This window comes from Akebia trifoliata, chromosome 1 (genome assembly GCF_017979445.1).
Source record: "Akebia trifoliata isolate Shusen 1 chromosome 1, ASM1797944v1, whole genome shotgun sequence".
NCBI classification, from domain to species: Eukaryota; Viridiplantae; Streptophyta; class Magnoliopsida; order Ranunculales; family Lardizabalaceae; genus Akebia; species Akebia trifoliata.
The window spans coordinates 10741284-10768230 of record NC_141375.1 but is presented as its reverse complement, the minus strand read 5'-3'; the positions used below and the strand labels follow the sequence as shown (position 1 = coordinate 10768230).

The 26947-nt window shown below is 36.1% G+C and overlaps 1 protein-coding gene across 2 annotated transcripts; it reads left to right on the top strand.

Moving 5' to 3' along the window:
- The first annotated feature begins 8663 nt into the window (after positions 1–8663).
- On the top strand, positions 8664–26730 carry DHS (deoxyhypusine synthase). Of its 2 annotated transcripts, XM_086438491.1 has the most exons (8): positions 8664–8953; positions 9113–9280; positions 22301–22519; positions 23545–23631; positions 25277–25382; positions 25465–25700; positions 26356–26461; positions 26563–26730. In XM_086438491.1, the coding sequence occupies exons 1-7, from the start codon at positions 8747–8749 to the stop codon at positions 26443–26445; spliced, it is 1113 nt and encodes a 370-aa protein (XP_086294617.1). In that variant the 5' UTR covers positions 8664–8746; the 3' UTR covers positions 26446–26461; positions 26563–26730. The 2 variants fall into 2 exon arrangements, with proteins under 2 accessions (XP_086294617.1, XP_086294609.1); XM_086438483.1 differs by having other exon boundaries at positions 26356–26730.
- The last annotated feature ends 217 nt before the right edge of the window (positions 26731–26947 follow it).

The window sequence follows — 26947 nt, the reverse complement described above, 5'->3', positions numbered from 1 at the left end:
TGGTTTGGAAACTACATACTAAACCCAGTAAAGAATGCTGGTTCGTTCAAGCTTCAAATTTCAATGAAGCCTTTCGATGGAACTTTCAATGATGAATAGGGTTCGGTGAAGATCTCTGTGGTTGTAGTTGCATATGGGATGAGTTAGGGTTCACTTGTGGTCGACTGAGAGAGGGAAAATGATTAGGACCTAAGAATGAGATAGATAATTGACCGAGAGAGATATTCGTCGGAGAACTCATCCTTTGAGATTGAAATCACAGAGAAGAGGACGAGTTCGTGAAAAGATAGGGTGAAGAAGAGTTAGGATTTGTTCGATTTGAAGAGAGGAGTACGAGAGAGAGGGACAAAGTTTATGGGTGTTTTGATTCGTGACTGATTCATCAGTGGAGGTTTGCTGTTTCGGTAATGGAGGGGTGCTGGTTTGGTGGGGAAGGAAGAAGATTGATCAAAGTAAGAGAGAGAGAGTCTTTTATTTATTTTGAAAGTAAAATTCTATCTGGGGAGGGGGTCATTGTAATTTCGATAAATTTTTTTATAAATAGTACAAATTTTTTTGCAAAACATGTAACTTGTGCTTTACAACTGTAGAGAAAGCTTGTAGCCGTCCGATTTACTAGAATCCGACGGTTGAGATCTTTTGTACAGAATGTTGTCTAGGATTTTGGCAGGGGAACGCGACCCATGTAGGGTATATATATATGGGTCGCGTTCCTACGACCCCCATTACGACCCTCATCGCGACACACGAATTAAACCGTCCGATTAACGACAGATCTACTGTTCAGATTGTTTTAACTTTACAAACGATTGTTTACAAATGAAATTTCGTTATTTGCAACTAACTCCCCGTAAACAAATAATTCGAGTTCAGCTCCTCATCTCAACTTTGTCTTCTTCGCTCTAACCTCTGCGTTCGAAGCCATTTTCTACAGATTCCTCATCTCATCTTCCTCGATCTCTCTCTGTTTCTTTTTCGGGTCTTCCTCTTCGATAGAGATCAAAGATCAAATCTGACTTCATCTTCTTTCCTTCCTCGTCTTCTTCCTTCTTCAAGGAAGGATCAGATCTTACTTCGTTTCTTTACTGTAAACGAAGGTCACGGTCTTCCTCATCTCTCTCTCTCTCTTTGCAAAGAAACGGAGAGCTCGATAGAAGAAATCCTAAGATAAGAAATCACAAACCCTTAATTAGTTTTTTTTTTTTTTTTTTAATTTCATGTTCTGCTGAGTTTTATGTATGGATTTTGACGAATCATCGAAAACAAAGATTCTTGCTTTTAGAGTTCACATTTTGAAATGCTGAGGTTGAATTGGGTGATATAGCAGGGTAGTTGGCGCCTAACAGAAACTGTTTAGATTTTGAAAGCTGTAGACTCAAATTATTCTCGAATGTTGGGTGTAAATTATTCTATTTTCAGATTTCCATTTTCCCTGTATAAATGCCAAATATGGGTATGAATCATAAATGTCAGTGTAGCAAACTAGTTCAGGATTTGATGCCACTTATTTAAGAATGAAAGACAACTCTACTCTGTGTATTTTGTGGATTACTTACACTTGCATCCAATGTACTTAAAATTTTATCTTGGGAACCTGTTCAAGTTGAGAATGGCCACTGCTCCAACTTCTCTGTAATATAACTAACTAATTAGTTGTTGTATTTATCTTCCTCATTTTTTAATGGAAATTAAAGAGAGAAAAAAAATTATCAATTACTTAAAAAAATTGGAGAGAGTAAATCATGTAGATAAGGCTTTCTCATGAACATACCAGTGTTAAGTAGTTCAAGTCTTGATAGTATTGGTAATTTGCTTCAATGCTATTAGGCCTCTGCTATTAAAGAATTATCTTAGGAAGTGTGCCATAGGATGCTTGGCAATAGTTAATCATCATGTTCAAGATTGTGGTTTGTTTGTGGCTTGGAATTTTGTTGGCTTGTTCATATGCAATTCTAGTGCACCACTGACAAACATGGATAAGTGTAGAAGGTGATACCTGCGATTGGCATTGTCTAGGATCAAGCTAGGACATCAAAGTGTCCCAAATATCCATTGTCTACTTTCCTTATCTAATAAAGGGGATATTATTATTTTCATTAACCTTTTAGAAAAGTAAATTACTTGCTGTTTGGAATGTTGATCATAGAATTTGTTGATGTGAGTAAGATTATAACAACTTCACCGAACAAATATTTTTAAGGAACTACTTCTCAAGCACAAAATGAAACCATTTTGTTGTAATGCGCTTTTAAGTAGTCTTTGTTTTTTCACATATTGATAGTAATAGTAAATACATAGCTGGAAAGGGAAGAATAAAAAGAAAACTCATTAATGGTTGAGAATGGCATAGAGTCTGTGTGGTGAATTGATACCTCTTGTTGCTGCATGGTGGACTGTTATTGGACAGGAACTTTCTAGTTTCTATATGGATTGATGCCCAGGTGGTAGAATTCATGGGATTTAAATGCTGGCCTCTTTCCTTTTGGCTCAATTCATGCACTTTGCCATTTTTTGTTACCCACAGTGAGATTGCCATATATTGAAATGTGTTATATTGAAAACTAAATTGCAATATACAAAGTCTATATTGTCATATATGTTTTATAGTCTTAGAAATGTTGCAAGTAGAATTTCTCTATCCAGAAAGATGTTAGTGGTGGAAAATATTTGAATTACAAGGTCATAGTAAGTATAAGAATTAAGAAACATATTGCATGGGAAATAAATATCTGAAGTTTTGATTTATGCAGGTCTCCTGATATGGCTGCCATGCATCAAGATACATCAGAGGATTGTGAAGTGGTTGGTGAGAAACTGAATGAAATTTTTGGGGTATGACACTAGATTGTGTAAAATTCAGTACCTAATGGATATGGATTGCCGAATAATCCTTATATTCTTTCAATCACAGATCGTAGATTCTACTCCAATGATGACAGAAGTGGTGGCTGAAGTGTGTGACATTGTTGTAGAACGTGGGGGGTCATCTTCCTGGAGTTGGCATAGTTGCTATTTTGAAGAAGCTAGGAAGAATTGATTCAAAGCAGAGAAGTGGGGTTTATCAACACTATCGACTTTTCATAAATTATTTGCATAACAGCGTATGGGAGGTGCTTGGGAGTGACTTTCCTCCTTTCAAACTCACAGGTCCGGTTCAGATTGGAGGTTCATAAAACATATTTCAATGTTGTGGGAAATGCCTTGGACTGGACATGCTACTTCTCTTCTTAGTATTTCTAACTCATGAAGGGCTTGATTCTAATCCACAAAGTTGTAAATGAATGTAACATGTTAGATATAATGTGCTTTTTGCAGTAAGGCTTTTTTTTTGAAAACTAGTTGGTGAACTTGATTCATTTTTTGTAATTTTCTAATCGCTCCAAAATCTGATTTTTTAATAATCCTGCGTAGATTTCTAAATATTTGATGGCATATTTGTTTAATTGGATGGGAGTGATAAGACCCAAAGACATGCCCCTCAACTAATGATATGTCTCATTATAGAGTTGAATTGTGAAATCGATTTGTGTTGCTGAATCCAATGCGAAATTGGTTAACATTGTTATATTTTTGCTTAAAGAAAGAAGCATCAATAATATAATAGAGAAGTCAAAAGAGATTGAGTACAACATAATATGCCTACAAATGCCACAGATCTAATGGATTGGGAGTATGTTGCTATAGGTCCTCCCTACAATGTGGTTTGATTGGCCCAAGATGACCCTATTGAATGTCCTCCACATTTTTTCCTAAATAACATTGCCTCCTAGAACATGGAACCCTTTTTTTCATAAGATATGTATATGAAATAGAAGTCAACAGAAAGTCCAAAGGAACGGAAGCAGGCTTCTTCATCTCCTTCAAGCCCCAACCATGAAATCTTTCACTTCAGGCATTTCCTCATGTTGTTCATAATTTGAAATTCAAGAATAGTAAGTATAGCCAAATGCATGAAGTGGCAGCTCGAACCACTCCTCGACCCTCGGTATTGGACTAAATGGAGCTCCTCGGCACCACCTACAAAGAAATAATGTAACTTATTATATACAGTTAGTAACGAACAATGGCTGTATTGTTCATCGGCAGATCGACAACGCACAAAAATTAGATGTTCTAAAAGAAATGTGGTCACATTTTCTTAATTTTTTTCTTTTTTGTTTATGTTGTTGTCAAATGCAACTTTCAACTAGCATCACCTACAAAAAATGATATCCAGTTTGAAGCTAACTATAAGGTTCGACGAACTATAAACAAAAGATTAAAACAGACACATATAGAAATGATTCAATGAATATGGCTTAGAAAAAGAAATTTTTTAGAACCTTAAATTTTTTAGGCCAAGGTTTGGAAAAAAGTTACATGGGACACACAACCATTTTTTAGGCCAAGGTGTAACCAATAGAACTCATTATGAACTATTTGTAAGCAGGAATTGATCTCCATCCCATTCAAGGAGGAGATCAATTCTTGTTAGCAATCTGGTTTGCTAAAATACAAGTAGAAAACATTGTTTGGACAGCAAATGGAGGTAACCCAGTGCAGAAAGGTTCCAAAATTGAATTAACATCCAATGGTGTTTTTGTCCTCAATGCTCCAAATGGTACAGAACTTTGGAAGGCCGAACCCTTAGACAGTACCCAAGCCACCTCCGCTGCCATGCTTGACACAGGAAACTTCGTGCTAAGGAACGCACAATCCGTTAACAATTGGCAAAGCTTTGATGCACCAACAAACACAATCTTATTTAACCAGACACTAGGCCTTGGTAGTAAACTCGTTTCTTGATGAACCAAAAACGACTACTCAACAGGAAGATTCGAGTTTATTCTACAAGGTGATGGTAATCTTGTTATGTATCCCTTAGCTCGGCCTAAGGAAAACAATTACAAAGCTTATTGGACAAGCAATACTGTGAGTAATGGTGCAGCAGTGGTCTTCTACCAATTTGGCTATATTTATCTAAATCTAAAAGATAGGAGCCAATTCAACTGGGGGTCGTTAGAGACGCCAATCTTCGAATGCTGAGGGTTTTTGAACAGTTAAAAAATGCAACTATGTACATATCCATACATAAAAAATACAGCAATCATAAAATTTCCTTACGAATCTTTGTTTTCGATGATTCGTCAAAATCCATACATAAAACTCAGCAGAACATGAAATTAAAAAAAAAAAAAAAAGCTAATTAAGGGTTTGTGATTTCTTACCTTAGGATTTCTTTTATCGAGCTCTCCGTTTCTTTGCAAAGAGAGAGAGAGAGATGAGGAAGACCGTGACCTTCGTTTATAGTAAAGAAACAAAGGAAGAAGACGAGGAAGGAAAGAAGATGAAGTCAGATCTGATCTCTGATCTCTGTCGAAGAGGAAGACCCGAAAAAGAAACAGAGAGAGATCGAGGAAGATGAGATGAGGAATCTGTAGAAAATGGCTTCGAACGCAGAGGTTAGAGCGGGCTTCGAACGCAGAGGTTAGAGCGAAGAAGACAAAGTTGAGATGAGGAGCTGAACTCGAATTGTTTGTTTACGGGGAGTTAGTTGCAAATAACGAAATTTCATTTGTAAACAATCGTTTGTAAAGTTAAAACAATCTGAACCGTAGATCTGTCGCTAATTGGACGGTTTAATTCGTGTGTCGCGATGGGGGTCGTAATGGGGGTCGCAGGAACGCGACCCATATATATATATAGGATCGGGTTCCTGCAACACACATTGCGACACACATATAGACAACGTGTTTGTCTTATATGGGCAAAAATGTTTGGAATGGGTTGATTTTTTGTGAGGATGATCTCTGTGATGAGGGGATCATTCTGGCAAAAAATCATCCCATTCCAAAACTTGTAACCCCATCAAAATTGATTTACAAAAATTGGACGGTCTATAATTTTTCAACAAAAATTAGACGGTATAGAAGTTTCATAATGAGCTGATTTTTGGCAATGATGATCTCCTCACCACAAAGATCATCCTCACAAAAAATCAGCCCATTCCAAATATTTTTGCCATATAAGACAAAACACGTTGTCTATATGTGTGTTGAAATGGTTGTCGTTTGAACCTGACCCATATCTATATATATATATATATATATATATATATATATATATGGGTGGCGTTCCGTTGACAAAATCCTCGACAACATCCTGTACAAAGGATCCCAACCATTGGATTCTAGTAGATCGAATGGCTACAACCTTTCTCTACAGTTGTAAAGCATGAGTCACATGTTTTACATAAAATTTATCTTATTTATAAATGAGTTTATTGAAATTACAATAACCTCCCTCCCCAAATAGAATTTTTACTTTCAAAATAAATAAAAGAGACCCTTTCTCTCTCTCTCTCTTACTCTGCTCTATCTTCTTCCTTCTCCACCGAACCAACAACCCTCCATTATCGAAACAAGAAGCCTCCACTGATGAATCAACCACGAATCAAAACACCCATGAAACTTTCTCCTTCTCTCTCATACTCCTCTAAAGGTAGCAATTTTTCCCCTAACCCATAGCATAAACACAGAAAAAAAAAATCATTCTGCCAACAACTTCTCGCCAAGATTACTTTTTTGGATTTTTATTTGTGATTTTTCTATTTAATAACCCACTTAAATATTTTAAAGTGGTGTGGCTTAAGTGATACAGACTACATGCCATTTGCATCTTTAGGTTATTAAGTAGCATCTGTGGTGCTTGCTAACCAAGACAAAAGATTTGCTTTAAGAGTACTTTAACTAGTAAACTAAATTCTACTATCAATATTGGTTTGGTTGATGGTTTCAAAACCAATATTGGTTTGGATGATGGATTGTTTTTTGTTTTATTTTTTTCAAAATAGGCCATTGTTGAAGAATCACCCTTCTTAAAATTAATCACCCTTATTACTGTGTAATTCCTGTGATGTGTAATTGTTTTACTTTACTTTGATAAAATTTGTTTGGAAACTACATACTAAACCCAGTAAGGAATGCTGGTTCGTTCAAGCTTCAAGCTTCAAGCTTCAATGAAGCCTTTCGATGGAACTTTCAATGTTGAATAGGGTTCAGTGAAGATCTCTGTGGTTGTCGTTGCAGATGAGATGAGTTAGGATTCACCTATGGTCGACTGAGAGAGGGAAAATTATTAAGACCTAAGAATGAGAGAGATAATCGACCAAGAGAGAGAGATTCGTCGAAGAACTCATCCTGTGATATTGAAATCGCAGAGAAGAGTACGAGTTCGTGAAAAGAGAGGGTGAAGAAGAGTTAGGATTTGTTCGATTTGAAGAGAGGAATATGAGAGAGAGGGAGAGAGTTTCATGGGTGTTTTGATTCGTGACTGTGGAGGTTTGCTGTTTCGGTAATGGAGGGGGTGCTGGTTCGATGGAGAAGGAAGAAGATAGAGCAGAGTAAGAGAGAGAGAGACTCTTTTATTTATTTTGAAAGTAAAATTCTATTTGGGGAGGGAGGTCATTGTAGTTTTGATAAATTTATTTATAAATAAGATAAATTTAATTCACAACATGTGACTCGTGCTTTACAACTGTAGAGAAAGCTTGTAGCCATCCGATCTATTAGAATCCAATGGTTGGGATCCTTTGTACAGGATGTTGTCCAGGATTTTGTCAACGGAACGCCACCCTATATATATATATATATATATATATATATATATAGGGTCGCGATCCGTAGCCAAAATCTGAAACCAATATATATACAAATACTTTCAGCCATTGGATATAACAAATTTTAATGAGATCCAATGATAGAAATCGATTCAAAAGCACGTGCTCTTTAATTTACGAATGACTTTCTAACAATTACAATTACCTCCTCGATGTCCACGAGTGTAAAAAAAACCCCAAAACCAGATTTCAGACTTTTGTATCTCTTCTAACCCTAACCTTCAACCTCTCCATCTTTTTCTCCTCTCCAAGCACGGCTAATTTCAGCTCTTGCAACGTGGGTTACGACGGCAAGGCTCAGGCGACCTTTACCCCTCCATCTTTGTGGCAATTTAACCTTAATCGACAAACAAAAACCCTCATCTCACTTCGTCTTCTTCATCTCACTTCGTAAATAAAATATATTGGTTCAGTCCACCATTAATGGTGGACTCCGTCAAACCTCTAAACTAGAAGATTTGAAGCACTAGTTGAATCTAAAGAAGAGAAGGAATCGAAAGAGGGAGTGGGATCTTCAATCCACCATTAATGGCGGACATATATATCCAAGTTAAACGATTCAATTAAAATCAGTAGTTGTAATTTTAACAAATTACCCGTGTTCTTCATGATCTTTTAGAATGATTGGATTTTGACATAATCAATTCTGTAGGCTCAGATCTATTTGGGTACTTGAATTTTTTATGTTTTAGTTTCATATGAGGAGGTTTCTGTTGGAGGAAGAATACGAATGTGATTTGGGGGTTTGAAGATGCGGGGAGGTAGATATAATTTTTAGAAAAGGTTAAGTGAATCAATTGGTTTTGAAGATATAGGGAGGAGGTTGCAATTTTATAAAATTTTAAGTGAATTAATTTTATAAAATACGTGGATTTATAACTTATCTGCGTCGTTAGATCTCAAATCATCTAACGGTTGGGATGATTTGTTTAGATCTTTGTCCCAAAATTTGTCTGCTGATCCCTTCCCATATATATATATATATATTTTTTTTTTTTTAAATAATCTGTGTAATGCAAACTTCTGCGACTACAGCAATTTCTCAAATGCAGTAAGCCAAAACATCTGTCTGTCTGCTTTGCCGAAGAAATGGGGGAAGCTGCGGAAGAACAACTTTTGGAGTCTGTACGGTCCACAGTGTTCAAAGAATCAGAAACCCTAGAAGGAACATGTGGGAAGATCGAGGGTTACGATTTCAATCGAGGTGTCAACTATTCCGAACTCCTTAAATCCATGGTTTCAACTGGGTTTCAGGCCTCTAATCTCGGAGACGCCATAGAAGTCGTTAATCAGATGGTGAATTTCAGCTCCATAGAATCCAAAGTCGACTTTTTTTCCCCTCAATTTTTATTATTATAGATTTTTAAGGAATTTTTTTTTTATATTGTTGGGTGTTGTTATTTCTTCCTATATTTGGGTTTTTTCTCTTCTAAATTTATTTTATTTGGGTTGAAGCTAGATTGGAGGTTATCTGATGAGACCCCTTCCGAAGATTGCAGTGAGGAGGAGAGGAACCCAGACTTTAGAGAATCCGTGAGATGTAAAGTGTTCCTGGGCTTTACTTCGAATCTCATTTCGTCAGGTGTTCGAGAGACGGTTAGATATCTCGTTGAGCATCATATGGTGAGTGATTCAAGTTTCTAACTTTCAATAGATCAGCTTAAGTAGAGAAAGCATTGATAATTGATCTGCATTTCTCTTTAATTGAATTATACTTAAAAAATATTTTTCTTGTTTAATATTTTTGTCTCCGTTAGCATTTTTATATGGATACAAAAACGTTTAATGAGTTAGATATTTGGATTAAGTAACTAAAATTTAAGATTATTTTATATAATTGACAGGATTATCACATCGAGGAAAAATTATTATCATAAGCATACTATGAAATTTCAACATATTTCCACGAAATTTACCAGAATATTTCTATTTCCAGAAGGTCTGACATGAAATTTAAATTCTAATTTCTTTATCTATATATTTTGGTAGACATCATTGTTTATTTCGTGAAATAGTTCGGTGAATAGTAAATATGAACTTAATAATCAAATTTTAGGTATAAAAATGTAAGATTTCGGTGTGAATATTTGATGAATAATAAAGTTTGACCGAAATATTCATATAAGTACACACATATAATTGTTCCTATTCTAATAAGTTAGATGTATTAGTAACTTATTTGTACAGATTGAAAAGATAAAAAAAATATGTATGATAATGTGAGAATGTATTTTTCATAAATTATAATAATGTGATAGTTTAGTACATAATGGTTTGTTCATTAAAGAAAATGGTTCATTTAAGTATTGTAATTATTTGGTGTTATCATTCTTATTTCCAAGAAGCATATAGTTGTTTTAGGGGTGCCACACTTTTCCATACTCATGCAAACGTGTAGTGAAATGTTACCAATCTTGGGGAAACTTTGGTTCCACTTTTTGTGTCTCGGGTAGAAGAAGATACTTTTGGTCCCTTACCCCTTTTGCCATATGCTGGGTAACATGGCGAGAAAGAAATTGAAGGGTTTTCAATGAGGAGGCTATGGATTTCCAAGATTTGATCTTAGAGGTGTTGGACTTCCTATTTTTTATTGGAGAAAATGTGAAGGGGAATTTATTGTTATCCGGTAGATATTCGAGAATGAACAAATTGAAATTTAACCGAGGCTTGTGTTGAACACAATGTCCTTAAGACAATTTTGTTCCCGCAACTTGGTGCACACGGATTAATGAACAATTGTGTCACAGGATACAACGATCACACGTGTAGAGGCAGCACTATAATCTACACGTCTAGCGAACCGAACTCTACTGTTGTACTCTCAAAGAATGCAGATGAAAAATAGAATGCAAGTACGTTAAAACAGTAAAGAAGAAGAGAAATTTTTTGAGTTAGAAAAACTAAGGTCGCAATGACCTATTTATTGAAAATTAAGAGACAAGGTGTCTCTTAGGAAAGGGAATGATCTAAGAGACATAATGTCGAGACAACCCAAAGAAATCAATGGAGGTGTCCTTACTGGACAAACAGGCACCCAAGGATCAAGAGGTGTCCTAATGGACGGTGATAGGAATTAAGGGGTGTGCCCCTTCAAGAGAAAAATCGGATTTAAGCCCAACCCCAAGCCCAACATGAAAATTAGCAAAAGGGCCTGTCGCGCGCACCCACGTGAAACCAAATTGACGAAATTTGCACCCCCCCACGCGCATTTCGTGTGCCCGCACACGCATTAAGGATTTTTTGGACCAATGGATCAAATCCTTCTTGAGCCCATGGGCCCCTTGTGCTCATGCGTGGGTTTATCCAAATCTCTCTCTCATATACACTTAAGTGATATGAGAAGTTCTATATAAGAACTAGACAATTTTCTTATTCCTATCCGATGTGGGACTAAAGAGTTTCAAAACTCAATAATTCTATAAATCACATACAACAAACCATAAAAGTACACACATATAATTGTTCCTATTCTAATAAGTTAGATGTATTAGTAACTTATTCGTACAGATTGAAAAGATAAAAAAAATATGTATGATAATGTGAGAATGTATTTTTCATAAAAATTTAATAATGTGATAGTTTAGTACATAATGGTTTGTTCATTCAAGAAAATGGTTCATTTAAGTATTGTAATTATTTGGTGTTATTATTCTTATTTCCAAGAAGCATATAGTTGTTTTAGGGGTGCCACACTTTTCGATACTCATGCAAACGTATAGTGACATGTTACCAATCTTGGGGAAACTTTGGTTCCACTTCTTGTGTCTCGGGTAGAAGAAGATACTTTTGGTCCCTTACCCCTTTTGCCATATGTTGGGTAACATGGCGAGAAAGAAATTGAAGGGTTTTCAATGAGGAGGCTATGGATTTCCAAGATTTGATCTTAGAGGTGCTGGGCTTCCTGTTTTTTATTGGAGAAAATGTGAAGGGGAATTTATTGTTATCCGGTAGATACTCGAGAATGAACAAATTGAAGTTTAACCTAGGCTTGTGTTGAACACAATGCCTTTAAGATAATTTTGTTCCCGCAACTTGGTGCACATGGATTAATGAACAATTGTGTCACAGGATACAACGATCAAACGTGTAGAGGCAGCACTATAATCTACACGTCTAGCGAACCGAACGCTATTATTGTACTCTCAAAGAATGTAGACGAAAAATAGAATGCAAGTACGTTAAAACAACAAAGAAGAAGAGAAATTTTTTGAGTTAGAAAAACTAAGGTCGCAATGACCTATTTATTGAAAATTAAGAGACAAGGTGTCTCTTAGGAAAGGGAATGATCTAAGAGACATAATGTCGAGTCAACCCAAAGAAATCAATGGAGGTGTCCTTACTGGACGAACAGGCACCCAAGGATCAAGAGGTGTCCTAATGGACGGTGATAGGAATTAAGGGGTGTGCCCCTTCAAGAGAAAAATCGGATTTAAGCCCAGCCCCAAGCCCAACATGAAAATTAGCAAAAGGGCCTGTCGCGCGCACCCACGTGAAACCAAATTGACGAAATTTGCACCCCCCCACGCGCATTTCGTGTGCCCGCACACGCATTAAGGATTTTTTGGACCAATGGATCAAATCCTTCTTGAGCCCATGGGCCCCTTGTGCTCATGCGTGGGTTTATCCAAATCTCTCTCTCATATACACTTAAGTGATATGAGAAGTTCTATATAAGAACTAGACAATTTTCTTATTCCTATCCGATGTGGGACTAAAGAGTTTCACTTATAAACTCAATAATTCTATAAACCACATACAACAAACCATATAAGTACACACATATAATTGTTCCTATTCTAATAAGTTAGATGTATTAGTAACTTTTTCGTACAGATTGAAAAGATAAAAAAAATATGTATGATAATGTGAGAATGTATTTTTCATAAAAATTTAATAATGTGATAGTTTAGTACATAATGGTTTGTTCATTCAAGAAAATGGTTCATTTAAGTATTGTAATTATTTGGTGTTATTATTCTTATTTCCAAGAAGCATATAGTTGTTTTAGGGGTGCCACACTTTTCGATACTCATGCAAACGTGTAGTGAAATGTTACCAATCTTGGGGAAACTTTGGTTCCACTTCTTGTGTCTCGGGTAGAAGAAGATACTTTTGGTCCCTTACCCCTTTTGCCATATGTTGGGTAACATGGCGAGAAAGAAATTGAAGGGTTTTCCATGAGGAGGCTATGGATTTCCAAGATTTGATCTTAGAGGTGTTGGGCTTCCTGTTTTTTATTGGAGAAAATGTGAAGGGGAATTTATTGTTATCCGGTAGATACTCGAGAATGAACAAATTGAAGTTTAACCTAGGCTTGTGTTGAACACAATCTCCTTAAGACAATTTTGTTCCCGCAACTTGGTGCACACGGATTAATGAACAATTGTGTCACAGGATACAACGATCACATGTGTAGAGGCAGCACTATAATCTACATGTCTAGCGAACCGAATGCTACTGTTGTACTCTCAAAGAATGCAGACGAAAAATAGAATGCAAGTACGTTAAAACAGCAAAGAAGAAGAGAAATTTTTTGAGTTAGAAAAACTAAGGTCGTAATGACCTATTTATTGAAAATTAAGAGACAAGGTGTCTCTTAGGAAAGGGAATGATCTAAGAGACATAATGTCGAGACAACCCAAAGAAATCAATGGAGGTGTCCTTACTGGACGAACAGGCACCCAAGGATCAAGAGGTGTCCTAATGGACGGTGATAGGAATTAAGGGGTGTGCCCCTTCAAGAGAAAAATCGGATTTAAGCCCAGCCCCAAGCCCAACATGAAAATTAGCAAAAGGGCCTGTTGCGCGCACCCACGTGAAATCAAATTGACGAAATTTGCACCCCCTACGCGCGCATCGTGTTCCCGCACACGCATTAAGGATTTTTTGGACCAATGGATCAAATCCTTCTTGAGCCCATGGGCCCCTTGTGCTCATGCGTGGGTTTATCCAAATCTCTCTCTCATATATACTTAAGTGATATGAGAAGTTCTATATAAGAACTAGACAATTTTCTTATTCCTATCCGATGTGGGACTAAAGAGTTTCACTTATAAACTCAATAATTCTATAAACCACATACAACAAACCATGGCTAATAGGGGTTGTTAAGAGCCGATTTGTCATTCACCCAAAATGGATTTTTGACAACTAAAAACATGAAACTATTTTCTTCAATAAGAACAAGTTTCCAAGTGGTCCCGCCTCAAATAAATTGTGGGACCCACTTATAACGTAGCTCGAATAGACCCACTCGATTACAAAAATCTGGAAAAAACTGCACATTTTTCCAAAATTTAAAGGTGTTTTTTGAGGAATTTGTGTTTAGATGGGGTTCTTTGTGCTTAGAGTAATTTTGTAATCTTGCTTCCCTTGTATTGTGGCTGGTTATCTCGACATGTTGATTTCTTTGATTAATAAATTATTGTTTATTCATAAAAAAAAAAAGGCTACCAATCTTCATTTTCTCCACTCGTTCTCAAAGTCGCACTACTTATACTACGCTCGCTTGGGAGGCCTCATGTAATATACCTAACGACTTTGAGTAATTGGGGGGGGGGGGCACCTTCTGTGAGGCTCATGGAGCCAGGTTTATCGGCTTAGTAATTTATTATAGTTTGATGACTTAAGTGTGTTTTCATATATGTTTTATCATTTTCGTATGCTTGTAATGAAAAGTTCCTTAACTTTTTATCATTTCCTTCTAAATTGTATTGATTTCCATGAAATATTTCCATTTCCAATATGATTGAAATCGAAATTTAATCACTTGGTTGTGAGGATTAATGGGTGCATGGAAATATTGGGTTTCCGATGCATGTCTGGCACTGAAGTTGAGATAGTGTGAAAAGTTAGCTTCAGATTCAAGTAGAAAAATAGAGTAGGGGACCTAGATTTGTTTTCGAAGCGTCCTGGAATGCACTTGAATCAAGATGCCTTGAACAAATTGTGTCCTCATTTGTGTTTGAATAATCTGATGTGTTACTACTGTTTCCCTGTGGATTTCTTTGGCATTCTTAATTGTTTTCAAGTGTTTTTAAGCAATGTACTATGAATTAGAAAAAACAAATTTAAAGCGACCCTCCCAACCTATAAGGCATTCCAAAGAGCACAAAATTTTGCAAGCCTATTCGATATATATACACTTGTAGGTGTGCCTGTTAGCTTCTATGGAGTGATGCATAGCCTCTAGGTAAGATGGACTATAAGCCTCAATTAAAACTAACTCAAAAAGTTCCAACAAAGTTGTAATATTATGTATTTATTAGAGTATATCTGTGCCTACCGACACGAGCATCCTCTTTGGGGTTTATGAGTAGGAGAGGAAAGACAATAAATTTAGAAGTAGAAGAGGAAAGGCACTAAAGTTGGAAGGGTATTCTTGAAAAGTAATAGAAAAGGAAAAAAATGAAGTTAAAAGTTGTCCTCGAGATTCATAGCAAGATTAAATCACAACCCTCTTTATGAGAGAATAAAGGGAGTGGGATCCACTGTTGTGTTTTATTATATAATTTTAACAATTAAAAAAAATAAGAAAATAAGTTTGTAAGATCTATTTATTCCATTCTCCAAAAATTATGCTGTGTTGCTAACAATGATGACAACATCAATAACAACATAGCCTTATCTCAAATATTTGGGGTTGACTATTCATGTAAGGATGTAGCACATTCTTTCACTGTTTGCCAACCTAACACTACTCTCCTCCTCTATCTTGAGTTAGGATTGACAATGTAATGTAAAGGGTTCCACTACATAAGGAAAGTTAATGAATAATACATACCGAGTGTAGTCAAGGCGAGCGCCTTAGTGCGCCTCAAGGTAGAGCAGACCGAAGGCTCCTTAATACATGTGAGGCGAGGTAGTTTAAGTGATGTGCACCAAGGCGCATGCCTTGATAGCACCTCAGTCAAGGCGCAACGTGCTTTAGACATGTGCCTCACTAAAAATGAATGAATTTATTTAATTAAGACACTAATTTCATATTTGATTGTATATTTTTTACATACAAAATAAACTTTATTTGGAAAGTTCAATTTTTTACCATTAAAAATATTGAATTTTACATTTGATGATTTTTACTCGGCCCAAACTTGTAAGGACTTAGTTGACTTCGGCTCGAAAAGGGTATCGAGCTAGTTTACGGTTGAGCCTGCCTTTTCAGGGTCTGGTTTGTACTCAACCAAGCTTGACCAAAACCCACCCAATGATGCCATAGTTATTGTTCCATTGTAGCAGCAACAACACATGTTGTTGGCCTACTTTTATTTCTATTTCTCTTTTTTACTTTTACTTTTTTTTTCTTCCCTTATTTTTCTTCTCCTTATTTCTCACTACCTTTTCTTTTACTATTGATCATTCTTTTTCTTGAAGTGTTGAATACCATAACTTGTTTGTAAAAACTCACATTTTACATGTTATAAGTGTAAAATATCTAGAACCCACCTTTCACTATTTAATTTTTATAATTCTACCGTGCCTTACTTTACTCAAGTGTGCACCTCGCCTTGTGCCTCATGCACTAGGAGGCCATTGTGCCTTAAGTGCGCTTTTCACCCTTCACTACATTGATACATTGTTATAAATAAGACAACTAGAAGTAGTCAAACATTCACAAGTTCATAGATAAAGATAATAGTTGGAGAAGTTGAGGATTAATGTCAAGTGCAAAGAAAACAAATCACATGCTCTAGACACAATTATATTGCTCACTGCAAAGGGTTGCACCCATTGGTGATGATGATCTAAAGCTAACACTATATGCAAATTTATAAAAGAAAGCCCAATATAGATGATTGCTAGAAAAAGGGAACAATGGAATTTTCCCGAAAGAAATATCTTGAAAACAATTGAATTGAGGACATTGCTTTCTAACTCCCCAAGACATGAGAGTGCCTCCCTTCCCACATATAACCTTGGGATGGGAAGCCCAACCCATGTTTTTAGTTCGTCATAACCTTACACAGGCCCAAATGTTGGAAAGAGATATATTCGCATATAACATTAATAAGTCATAAACCAAGTCTTAATTCATGAATTAAGATAACAAGTTGGCAACAAATCTTTAATAATTTTTATCTTGGTTGGGCTTTTTGCCCAATACACTCTCTAGAATGTGTATGCATGTAATATTGGGCTGCTTTCCCTCTTTTTGTTTGTTTCTTTATTTTTATTTTTATAGTTATTTTTTATTGACAAATAGTTAATAATCAATCATTTAATCAAATCTTATAATTAAGAGGGAATAAAGTTCGGTTTGGGAGGATAAGTAGTGTGGATCATCACCTTTAAAAGACCAATATCCCTTTCTCTATGAGCTTTCCTCTTAGAAGGGGTGCTTAATCTCTAATGTCATGATCAGATCTAAGAGGGAGTTTTCTTGGAACCTCGGCTAGAAGAGATTTCAATGATTGGAAATGTCTGGTGGTTGCATCTCTTATAAACTCGATCTCTCTTATTACTAGTATTTTTGGGGAGGAAGATCAATTGGTTTGATCCACGAAAAGCAATGGAAAATTTTGTGTTAAGCCTTATTATGAATTAGTATTTCCTCTGCTCTCTCTTTCCAATCCCGAGAAGTCTATTTGGAACCCAAAAATCTCTCCCAAGTTCGCTTTCTTTGTTTGGGTTGGATCTCATAAGCCATAACCAAATCCTAACCATGGACCAAGTTATGGCTCAGAGTATTCCCTCTCTCTCTAGATTTCTATTATCTTTGCACAAAGAGCAGGGAGATGAATCTTCATCTCTTTACATATTGTCTTATTGAAAATGATATTTGATACTATTTCATGTCCCTTTTTCATGTTTCCTAGTGATTCCTTAGCTCCATTTGTCTTTCTTTCATTATTGGAAAATCAATTCCTTGAGGTACTAATAAAGGATTTTATGGTATATTATCCCTTTTTTGTTGTTGTTTGGGAAAATCTGGAGAGAAGGGATGATTCAAGGCAACCTAGATCTGTTTGATTCTAAGGTGGTTCTACTTTGGAAATGGTGGTGGAAAGGACTAAATAGGTGGTGAAGAAGAAAAATTATTATTATTTATTTATTATTATTTTTTGAACAAAAAAGATTGTTTATAAGGACATATAGCTAGGACATCAATACGTACGGGGAAAAATTACAAATTTTCCCTTGACCCCTAAAATGATCAAAAACGACAAAAAAGACCCATAAATCCCTAACGACTTGACTAAATGCCTTGAAACTTTAGAAGAACATAAAATAAGACTAAGAAAACATAAAATAATCGTTGGACCTGCAAAAAACTAAAATGTAAAAAAACCAAAATACCTTTGGTTGCTATAAATAAGAAACAAACTTGTAAAAACTCAATAAACATCACAAGACCCAACTTGATGCCCCATCAATGCTCTTGCTTATTAGTCTTCTTCTTCCAATAATAGGTCTTCCAAGGTTCTTTAAGATTCCCATCATTTGCCCCTGGCTTAAAAGAACTCAACCCCATCAAGTTAAAGGCATGATATCCTTCATACATATCTAGGTTAAGTTGTTGAAATTCTTTAGCTCTAATCCAAGTACACTTTGACCATGAACGACCTTTCCACTTCACAAGGAACTTCTATAACATCATAAGTTGTAGTAGTAGGACCGGACATCGAAGTACTATTATGATGACCATGGTAAGTAATGAGATCCTCCACATTAAAGATAAGGATGATACCCATGTCCTCTGGAAGCTTTAGAAGATAAGCATTAGAGCTAGTCTCTTAAGAATTTTGAAAGGGCCTATGCTTTTGGTACAGAGAGATCTTGCCAAGGTCCAAGGTTCATGTGGGATAGTTAGTAGAATGTAAAGTCCTGCATTCTGCTTTCACCCCTTTGTAAGTTGCCATATATGACATTGCTTGATGATCCTGGTGACATTTGCCTTAAGGCTAGGCCAATAAAGCTATCTTCCACCATATCAATAGTTTTATCACGTCCAAAATGACCTACTACACCTCCTACATATAACTCCTAGACTACATGATCTCTCAGAGAAGTATCTGGAAGACAAATGCATGTATCCCTAAAAAGATAGTACTTGTGTAATGAAAAAGAAGGATGATCAGCTTGTTGCCCTACCACTAAAGCAACATAGATAATGCCAAAATCCTTGCAAGAAGGATGATCTTGCTTCAACTTTTCAAACCCAATCACCCATATAGCCAGAGAGTGCAAAATATAAACAATTTGACTAAGTGCATCAGCTACCTTGTTCTCAACACCAGCATCCTGCTTGAGAAAAAAATTGTATTCCCAAAGGAATGTTACCCACTTCCCATGGCGATGGCTTAGCTTCTTCAGTGAATTCAAATATCTAAGTGCTTGATGATTTGAATATAAAACAAACTCCCTAGACTCCAAATGGTGTCTCCAATGTCGAAGGACTTGAACGATTGCATAGAGTTCTTTATCATAAGTGGAAAACTACTGTTTTGCCTAATTTAACTTTTCATTGTGGTAAGCAATACAATGACCATCTTCCATAAGTACACCTCCAATGCGGACATTATAAGCATTGCAAGCCACTTCAAAGACCTTGGAGAAGTTTGGTAATTGCAAATCTGGTGTTTTTGTCATCTTCTTTTTAGTAAGTTCAAAAGCTCTAGTTGTTGACTTTGACCAATTAAGCTGTTCTTTCCTCATTGAACCAGTGATAGGAGTCATGATACTACTGAAATTTCTAATGAACTTGTAGAAAGTAGTTAGGCCATGGAAATTGTGTATTTCATGGAGGTTAGTAGGAATTGGCCATTCTTGAATAACTTTTACCTTTTCAAGATCAACTTCTACACCCTTGGTTGATACAGAAATCTAAGAAATATAACACTGGGCATCATAAAAACACACTTCTTCAAGTTGATGAAGATTTTTTTTTTCATGTTGTAGAACTCTCATAACTTGGCGAAAGTGGGTGATGTGCTCATCAGAGGATTGGCTATATATAAGTATATTATCAAATAAACAAGGAATTTCTCAATAAAAGGTCAAAGTACTTGAGTCATCACATGAAAGTACAGGGGCATTAGTGAGGCCAAAAGGCATGACAAGCCACTCATATAGACCATCATTCGTCTCCTAGTTTGACACTAACCTGATGGTAACCGCTTCTGAGATCAATTTTGGAGAAAATAAAACCTGCCATCATATCAAGCATGTCCTTCAATCTTGGAATCGAAAACGATACTTGATTGTGATCTTGTTGACGGCCCTACTGTCAACAAACATTCTCTACCTTACATCCTTCTTTTGGGTTAGTAGAGTAGGCACTACGCAAGGACTCATGCTTTCCTTGATGAATCCTTTTTTAAGTAGTTCATCAACTTGACATTTCAACTCGGCATGTTCTCTTGGGTTCATGCAATAAGTTGGTAAGTTCAACAACTGGGAATCTGGAATAAGATCAATAGCATGTTGTACATCCCACATAGGAGGCAACTCGTTTGGTAACTCCTCTGGGGCAACATCAGAGAAGTCAACCAACAATTGGGTGACCTCTAGAGGTATTTCTAGAAGTGGGGTTGCAAGTAGTTCTTTTACTTGTTTGGATACTATAGCATATACAACTCCAGATTCCTTGCTTTCGGCTTCAAATTGCTGTTTAGTAAGCAAATGGAGAGCTTTCCTCTTCAGATTAGTTGGCTTTTTAGGACTCTTGCTATGAATTTTAAGCTTTTTAGTTGACATGAGCTTCATAACTCGTTTCCCATTAAACATAAAGTAATTAGTATTTTCCTTGCCACAATGATGCACATCTGTCATAAAGCCATGGGCTACCAAGAAGAATATATGTAACATTCATGGGTACGTTGTCACGTCAAATATAGTCAACATAAGCACCGTAAGAAATGGTAACTAGTGCTTTTTGAGTTACTAGTATTGACAACTTATCTACCCATGCAATCCTGTAAGGCTGAGGGTGGGGCTAGACTGTGAGTTGAAGTCTTTCAATTGTAGATTGTGAAACCACGTTCACGTTGTTCCCTCCATCAATAATAAGTTTGCAATACTTCTCACCACTCTTAACTAGAATGTGAAAATAGCTCTACGAAGCCAATCTTTATCTCATCTTTCGGGGCTACAAGGATTCGTTGAACGATACAAGCATAAGGGTTGTCCCCTCGTCATCTTCTTCTGACTTAATATATTCAATTATCAAAAGGGCTGACCCCTCTGCATCTGCAACTGGTTCTTTTTCTTCCTCAACTCCCATGTGTAGACTCTTGGGAAGGACATTGGAATGCGTGATGACCTTTGCCTCCACACCGAAAACAACCAACTTCAGTGTAACCCTTCTTGTTTACATTTGTAGCTACACCTTCTCCTTTTACATCAGCCCTTGCATATAAGGTCGAGACCCATTAGGTTTGGATTTGTTAGCATTAGGCAATGTTGGCCTAGATGTCTTTTCCCCATCAAAAGTCTACGAATTAGTGGTACTCCGGTTTGGTTTCCAAACCGCCTTGTCATAGATTGACTTAAGTTCTTCTCAACCCACAACGTCATTTGGAATGCATCTTCCAAATCATAAACCCTTAAAGTAGCCATATCTTTTTTGATTTCAACCTTCAACCTGTTTTTAAAACAAACAAGTTTTTGCTGTCCATCTTCAGTAGTCTCACAACGAATAGCTAACTCATCAAAGCGCCGCATGTCCTCCACTACAGATAGGCTGCCTTGTCGGAGTGAGATCATTTCCTCATAAAGATCATCTTGAAAATAAGTAGGTAAATATTTCTCCTTGAGATAGACCATATTGGTCCCATGGTCTTAGTATAATGTTAACGAGTAGTTTGGTAAATTTAGTTTGTCTTTTATTTAAGTTTATAAGGGTTGGAAATTCAGGGGAGAGAAAAGTTACGAAAATTAGGTTATTTATTTGGTATTTTAGTTTATTACGATTCTTAAATTTATTTTTTTATATATTGATTGTATTAGAATTTTTTTGAATGAAGAATTTGATGAATAAATAATGAGTTTCTTGAAGTGAATTCTCCATCAGTCTAGGTGTGATTCTAAGGTTCTTTCATTCTACCCCATCTTTTTTCCTTTTAATCTTATTTTTTCTTTTCTTGATTTTCTTTTAATTTTTCAAAAAATCTAGAATTCTTCTTTTCTCAAATTCTTCAATTCTTGGATCTTGTTAGAATTCTTGAATTTTGACTTCTTGAAATCCCTTTCCCACAACCTAGATCCTTAAGCCAATTCCAAATCTTTAACTAAAACCCCTTTATTTGAAAAATCTTTTCTTCAACCCTTAATCCTTACCCAAAATCTTAAACCAAATTCCCTAACCCTCCCAAGTTTCCTCTTCTTTCCTCATTGTCTTGCAATTTCCATTTCACTAGTTCAATTGACAAAATGGACTACAAATCTCCAATCCAGCTCGCCTCATCTATCACTCTCATCATGGGCTAACCAATGGAAGGAACTTGGTGTTTTCCCTAATGACAATCCAAGTGGCCTTTGCATTCTCAAAAAAATATATCTAAAGAAAGTTCTTGTATCAAAATACCATTTTTCTTTATTTGAAAAATAAGATCCTAACAGGCTGGACTTCGTTACTTTATTCTTGACTTGCTTACAATTTTGAATCAAGATATATGACAAGTGCTACATGTAATGTGATTGCAGGTAGATGTAGTTGTCACTACAACTGGCGGTATAGAAGAGGACCTTATAAAATGCCTTGCACCCACTTATAAAGGTGATTTTTCCCTACCTGGAGCTTATTTGCGCTCAAAAGGATTGAATCGCATTGGTAACTTATTAGTGCCTAATGACAACTACTGCAAATTTGAGGATTGGATTGTTCCAATTTTTGACCAAATGCTGGAAGAGCAGTCTGCAGAGGTATTACACTTTTATATCCTTCTAACATTGTTCTAATTCATAAATAACAGTAGTTGGTCTATCAAGAACATCTTTCTTCTTTCACATTGTAGTTGGCCATTTCCAAGCATTGGACTTGGAGTCTGGTGCCAAGATTGAGGCAATTCCAACACTCACACAACCCAGACCCAAGTCAATGCGAGTCAAAAGAGGGAAAAGGGCTAGTCAATTCTGAATGAGATGTACTTGGATTGTATAGCTAGTCAAATGCTGAGTCAAGTCTTGAGTCAGGTTGAGTAGTTTGAGTCACATGGGATCTTTTACCTGGCTCCAAGTGGCCTCGAGTTATCTCGGGTGAGTCAACTTGGGATTATCCAAGACTTGAACTATATTTTGAACATTAATGTTTTTTGATAAACCCTCACTGGATGCTTGACTCTGCTTTTTGGACCCTATGAAATCTTAGTTATGATTGAAATGCATGTGGACCTACTCTGGAATGTGTAGACCAGCCAATACCTGATATATAACCTTAAACAATTTTCTAGTCCTAGTCTTTTACATATATCATAAGTATTATAATCTATAATGCTTTCTATAGATCTCTTTTAAAAGAAAGAGAACAACTCTTATACAAACTCCTCTGGTTTTTGAAAACTTTCTTGTAAGATGGGATAGGGTGTGTAATCTTGACTTGGGGTAGTTTGCTGTGGTAGGGCACCCTCTGTAGGGCTGCTGTTTCTGTTAGGCTGTTTTTTCTCCTTCGGGTTGGTCATCTAGACCCCCCTTTCTAATAAAATATCTTTACTTACACTTATTTTTTTGTCTTTGTTGTCATTGTAGTCTTTTCTTTTCTTCTCTTCGTTCCTTGTAAGGGGGCTGTCTCGTCCTCCTGTTTCGATTTTTAATGAAATTAACTTATCAAAAAAAAGAAAATAAAAAGAATGCCTCGATAAACCATGAAAAGGAATGAGTTCCCCACCGTGCCTCATCTTACTAATCTTATGGTGTTTTAGAATAACTTGGGGTTTTTATTCTTTCTACAGAATGTACTTTGGACACCATCGAAGGTAATTGCCCGCCTAGGGAAAGAAATTAATGATCCAAGTTCATATCTTTACTGGGCATACAAGGTAAAATGTTCAACGAAGGAATATGCTAGCTTAAATGTATTCAGAGCACAAGCTTACATTATTGCAGTTATAGCATTTCAAGTGATCTATCATGATTAATATCATCGTCACTATTGTTTTTAGTTTGTTGTTTTTCCTTCCTTTGTACCAGCGATTTCAGCTATGCTCTTTTTCTTTATGGTTCACATTTATTTAACATGTTATATTGATGTTCTTGGAAGTAGATTTGGATACTTGATATAAATGAGTACAGATCAAAGAGGAAATTTTTTTTTTTAAATGTAATGGCTGCGGGTATCTTCAACTAAATGGATAAATACTTATATCTAGGAAAATTGCAATATCTGATGTACTAGTATAAATTCTATCACGTAATTTGAAATCTAATTGGTGGAGGCAATTCTAAAAAAGATGGTGTAAATGCATCAGATATGCTGGTGGTTGAAAAACTTTTGAATATATATGGGTTGAGTTCAAGAGCCAATAACGTGGCCAATAACATAACCAACGTGTTTTGTCTTATATGGGTTAAAATCTTTGGAATGGGCTGATTTTGTGAGGATGATCTCTATGGTGAGGAGATTATCCTCACAAAAAATCAGCCCATTCTGAATCCTAACCCCAGTTTGCTAGTTGAAGAATCATGGACTGTAAATTTTTACCTTTAATTTGTAGGCCACTTTTGATGGGGCTAGAAGTTTCGGAATGGGCCGATCAACCTCACAAAATCAGCCCATTCTGAAACTTCTAGCCCATATAGGACAAAACACATGGGCTATGTTATTGGCTCTTGAACCTGAGCTTTTTGTTTTTACTTTTAGCTAAGTAAAAATGATTTATTCATTGAAACTCTTGAACCTGGGTGTATATATATATATATATAAAATAAAACACAAGTTGGACCCCACTTTCTTCATCCCCTACATAAAGAGGGGTTGGGATTTAATCTCCTTATGAATCTCGAGAACTATTTTTGACTTTATTGTCATTCCTCTTCTCATCTTTTCCAAGAAGACCCTTTAACCTTTATTTCACATCTCTGACATCCCCTTTCCAAATACTATATATATTATCTTCCCTCTCCCTTTTGCATTAATACACCTCCAACTTTATTTCTCTCTCTTCTTCTCCTTTCACCACCCTAAAGTGAAGGGGTACTAGTGGTAATCTGGTCGGTGGAGGCATTTTGGGAATCGAACTGTGGAAGCTAGAAAATCTTCAAATGTATCTAACATACTAAGTACATGATTCAAATACTGAATGCTTCCAGTTGGAGCCGTGAAGTCACCAAATACTTTGTTATATATACTGGTTAAAATTGGAGTATTGGTGGATGGGAATTTTGCACAATGGAGGTTTTCCTCATCAATGCTACATTTTTTTTATATTGTAAAAATGAAGCCATGGAGTTGTTTTGAAGCAATTAATTGAGCAGTTTGCATCTAAAACTCCCATTCTATATTTATGAGTCGAGGAATCTCATTTAAAATGAATGTGTGTATCTTTAAGTAAAATCTGCAATGCAATAGTTGACAACTAAGATCTATGCATCTTGTCAGAAAGTTCATTCCTAAGCATGGTTTTTTAGTTATGCTTTACATGTATTACACCATAGTATTAATATTCATTTGGTCTCTTGTTCCAGAACAGTATTCCAGTCTTCTGCCCAGGCTTAACAGATGGTTCATTGGGGGACATGTTATACTTCCATTCCTTCCGCAAACCCGGTTTAGTTATTGACGTCGTGCAAGGTAAGCTTTTCTGATTTTTTTGGATATTGCCTAATGTTAATATTTAAATGAATCCTACACTTGTTAGCCCTTCTTTGTGCAGATATAAGGGCAATTAATGGGGAAGCTGTCCATGCGAGTCCTAGGAAGACAGGCATGATAATTCTCGGAGGGGGGCTGCCTAAGCATCACATTTGCAATGCCAATATGATGCGTAATGGTGCAGATTATGCTGTTTTCATCAATACAGCACAAGAGTTTGATGGGAGTGATTCTGGAGCTCGTCCTGATGAGGCTGTGTCTTGGGGTAAAATACGAGGATCAGCAAAGACTGTTAAAGTATACTTCTTTTACGCTCATCTTTTCATTAATAGCTATAATTGGTGATACATTGGGTCCTTGGCCTACGAAGATTCAGGCCTTTCACCCAAATAAATATATGTAGTTGCTTTCATCTCTGCTAAGATCTTTTTGTGGGTGGTGTGGGTGTGGGTATTTTAAGATTATGATGTGTAATGGTATAGCTTATGCTGTCTTTTGTAGAATTTTTTTCATATATTTTTCAAAATTTATAAAATATGGAGGGTGTTTTAAGATAATTTTTTCAAATAATAACCCATTTCCCCCCTTCTTTTCTTGTCCCTTTAATTGGTTATGATACAATTTTGGTGATGAAACTTAATTTATATTTTGTGATAATTTATGTTGTAGATATTGGTTTTATGGTTGTGTGACTTTATTAATAGTGATGATATTTTATTTTTAATGGTAGAAATGGAACTTATTTTTTTTGCAATTAAGAGTATAATTTTATTAAACAGCTTACATGGGTGGGGTCAAGTTACCTATTTAATAAATTTTCATAATGCCTTTACTTCCATGAGATGAACATGACTCGTTGTCACCTCTACGTGGGGGTTGGGTAAGAGGTTGATTAAACGCTATATTCTGATTGTAATTTTATTTTCATTTATTTGACTTTGGTATTGTGCAGGTTCATTGTGATGCAACAATTGCTTTCCCCTTACTGGTTGCGGAAACATTTGCTAAAAATACAAAGAAATCCATAACAACGGAGGCCTAATGTTAGGGTCACTGAGGTCAGATTCATTTTTTAATGGCCAATAACTAACCCTGTAGATCATAAAAAGGTTAATTTTATTATGTTTGATGTTTTACCTGCAATTATGTATATAATAAGGCTTCAATGATGATGATATGCGAAGGGAAGATAGTAATTCCAAGCAGGCTAATGGATGCACTCAGCACGTGGCCAGGATAAGTAAAAGATAGTGATATATTCGGATGAGATTGATGGACTAACACAGCCAGAAGATTATTTCTTCGTTTCTTAAAATAGTTTATAAAATTCTGAGTTGTGTGTGTGCGCGCGTGCGTGCGTGCGTGAGTTGTAGTAAGTTTGCTTATATTAATGAATGGAATTTTAAGTTGAACACAGGATGCAGATGAAAGATATATATATATATATATAGGGGGGGCGTTCAATGGCCAACTTTTTAGCAAACTTTTTGGCAAAACATTTTTCAAAACATGAGTTAGAGGTTTTGGAATGAGCTGATTTTTGG

Coding starts and splice junctions, on each gene's coding strand:
- DHS (XM_086438491.1), top strand. CDS start 8,747: ATGGGGGAAGCTGCGGAAGAACAACTTTTGGAGTCTGTACGGTCCACA. Junction 8,954..9,112: donor TAGAAGTCGTTAATCAGATG/GTGAATTTCAGC, acceptor TTTGGGTTGAAG/CTAGATTGGAGGTTATCTGA. Junction 25,701..26,355: donor GATCAGCAAAGACTGTTAAA/GTATACTTCTTT, acceptor GGTATTGTGCAG/GTTCATTGTGATGCAACAAT.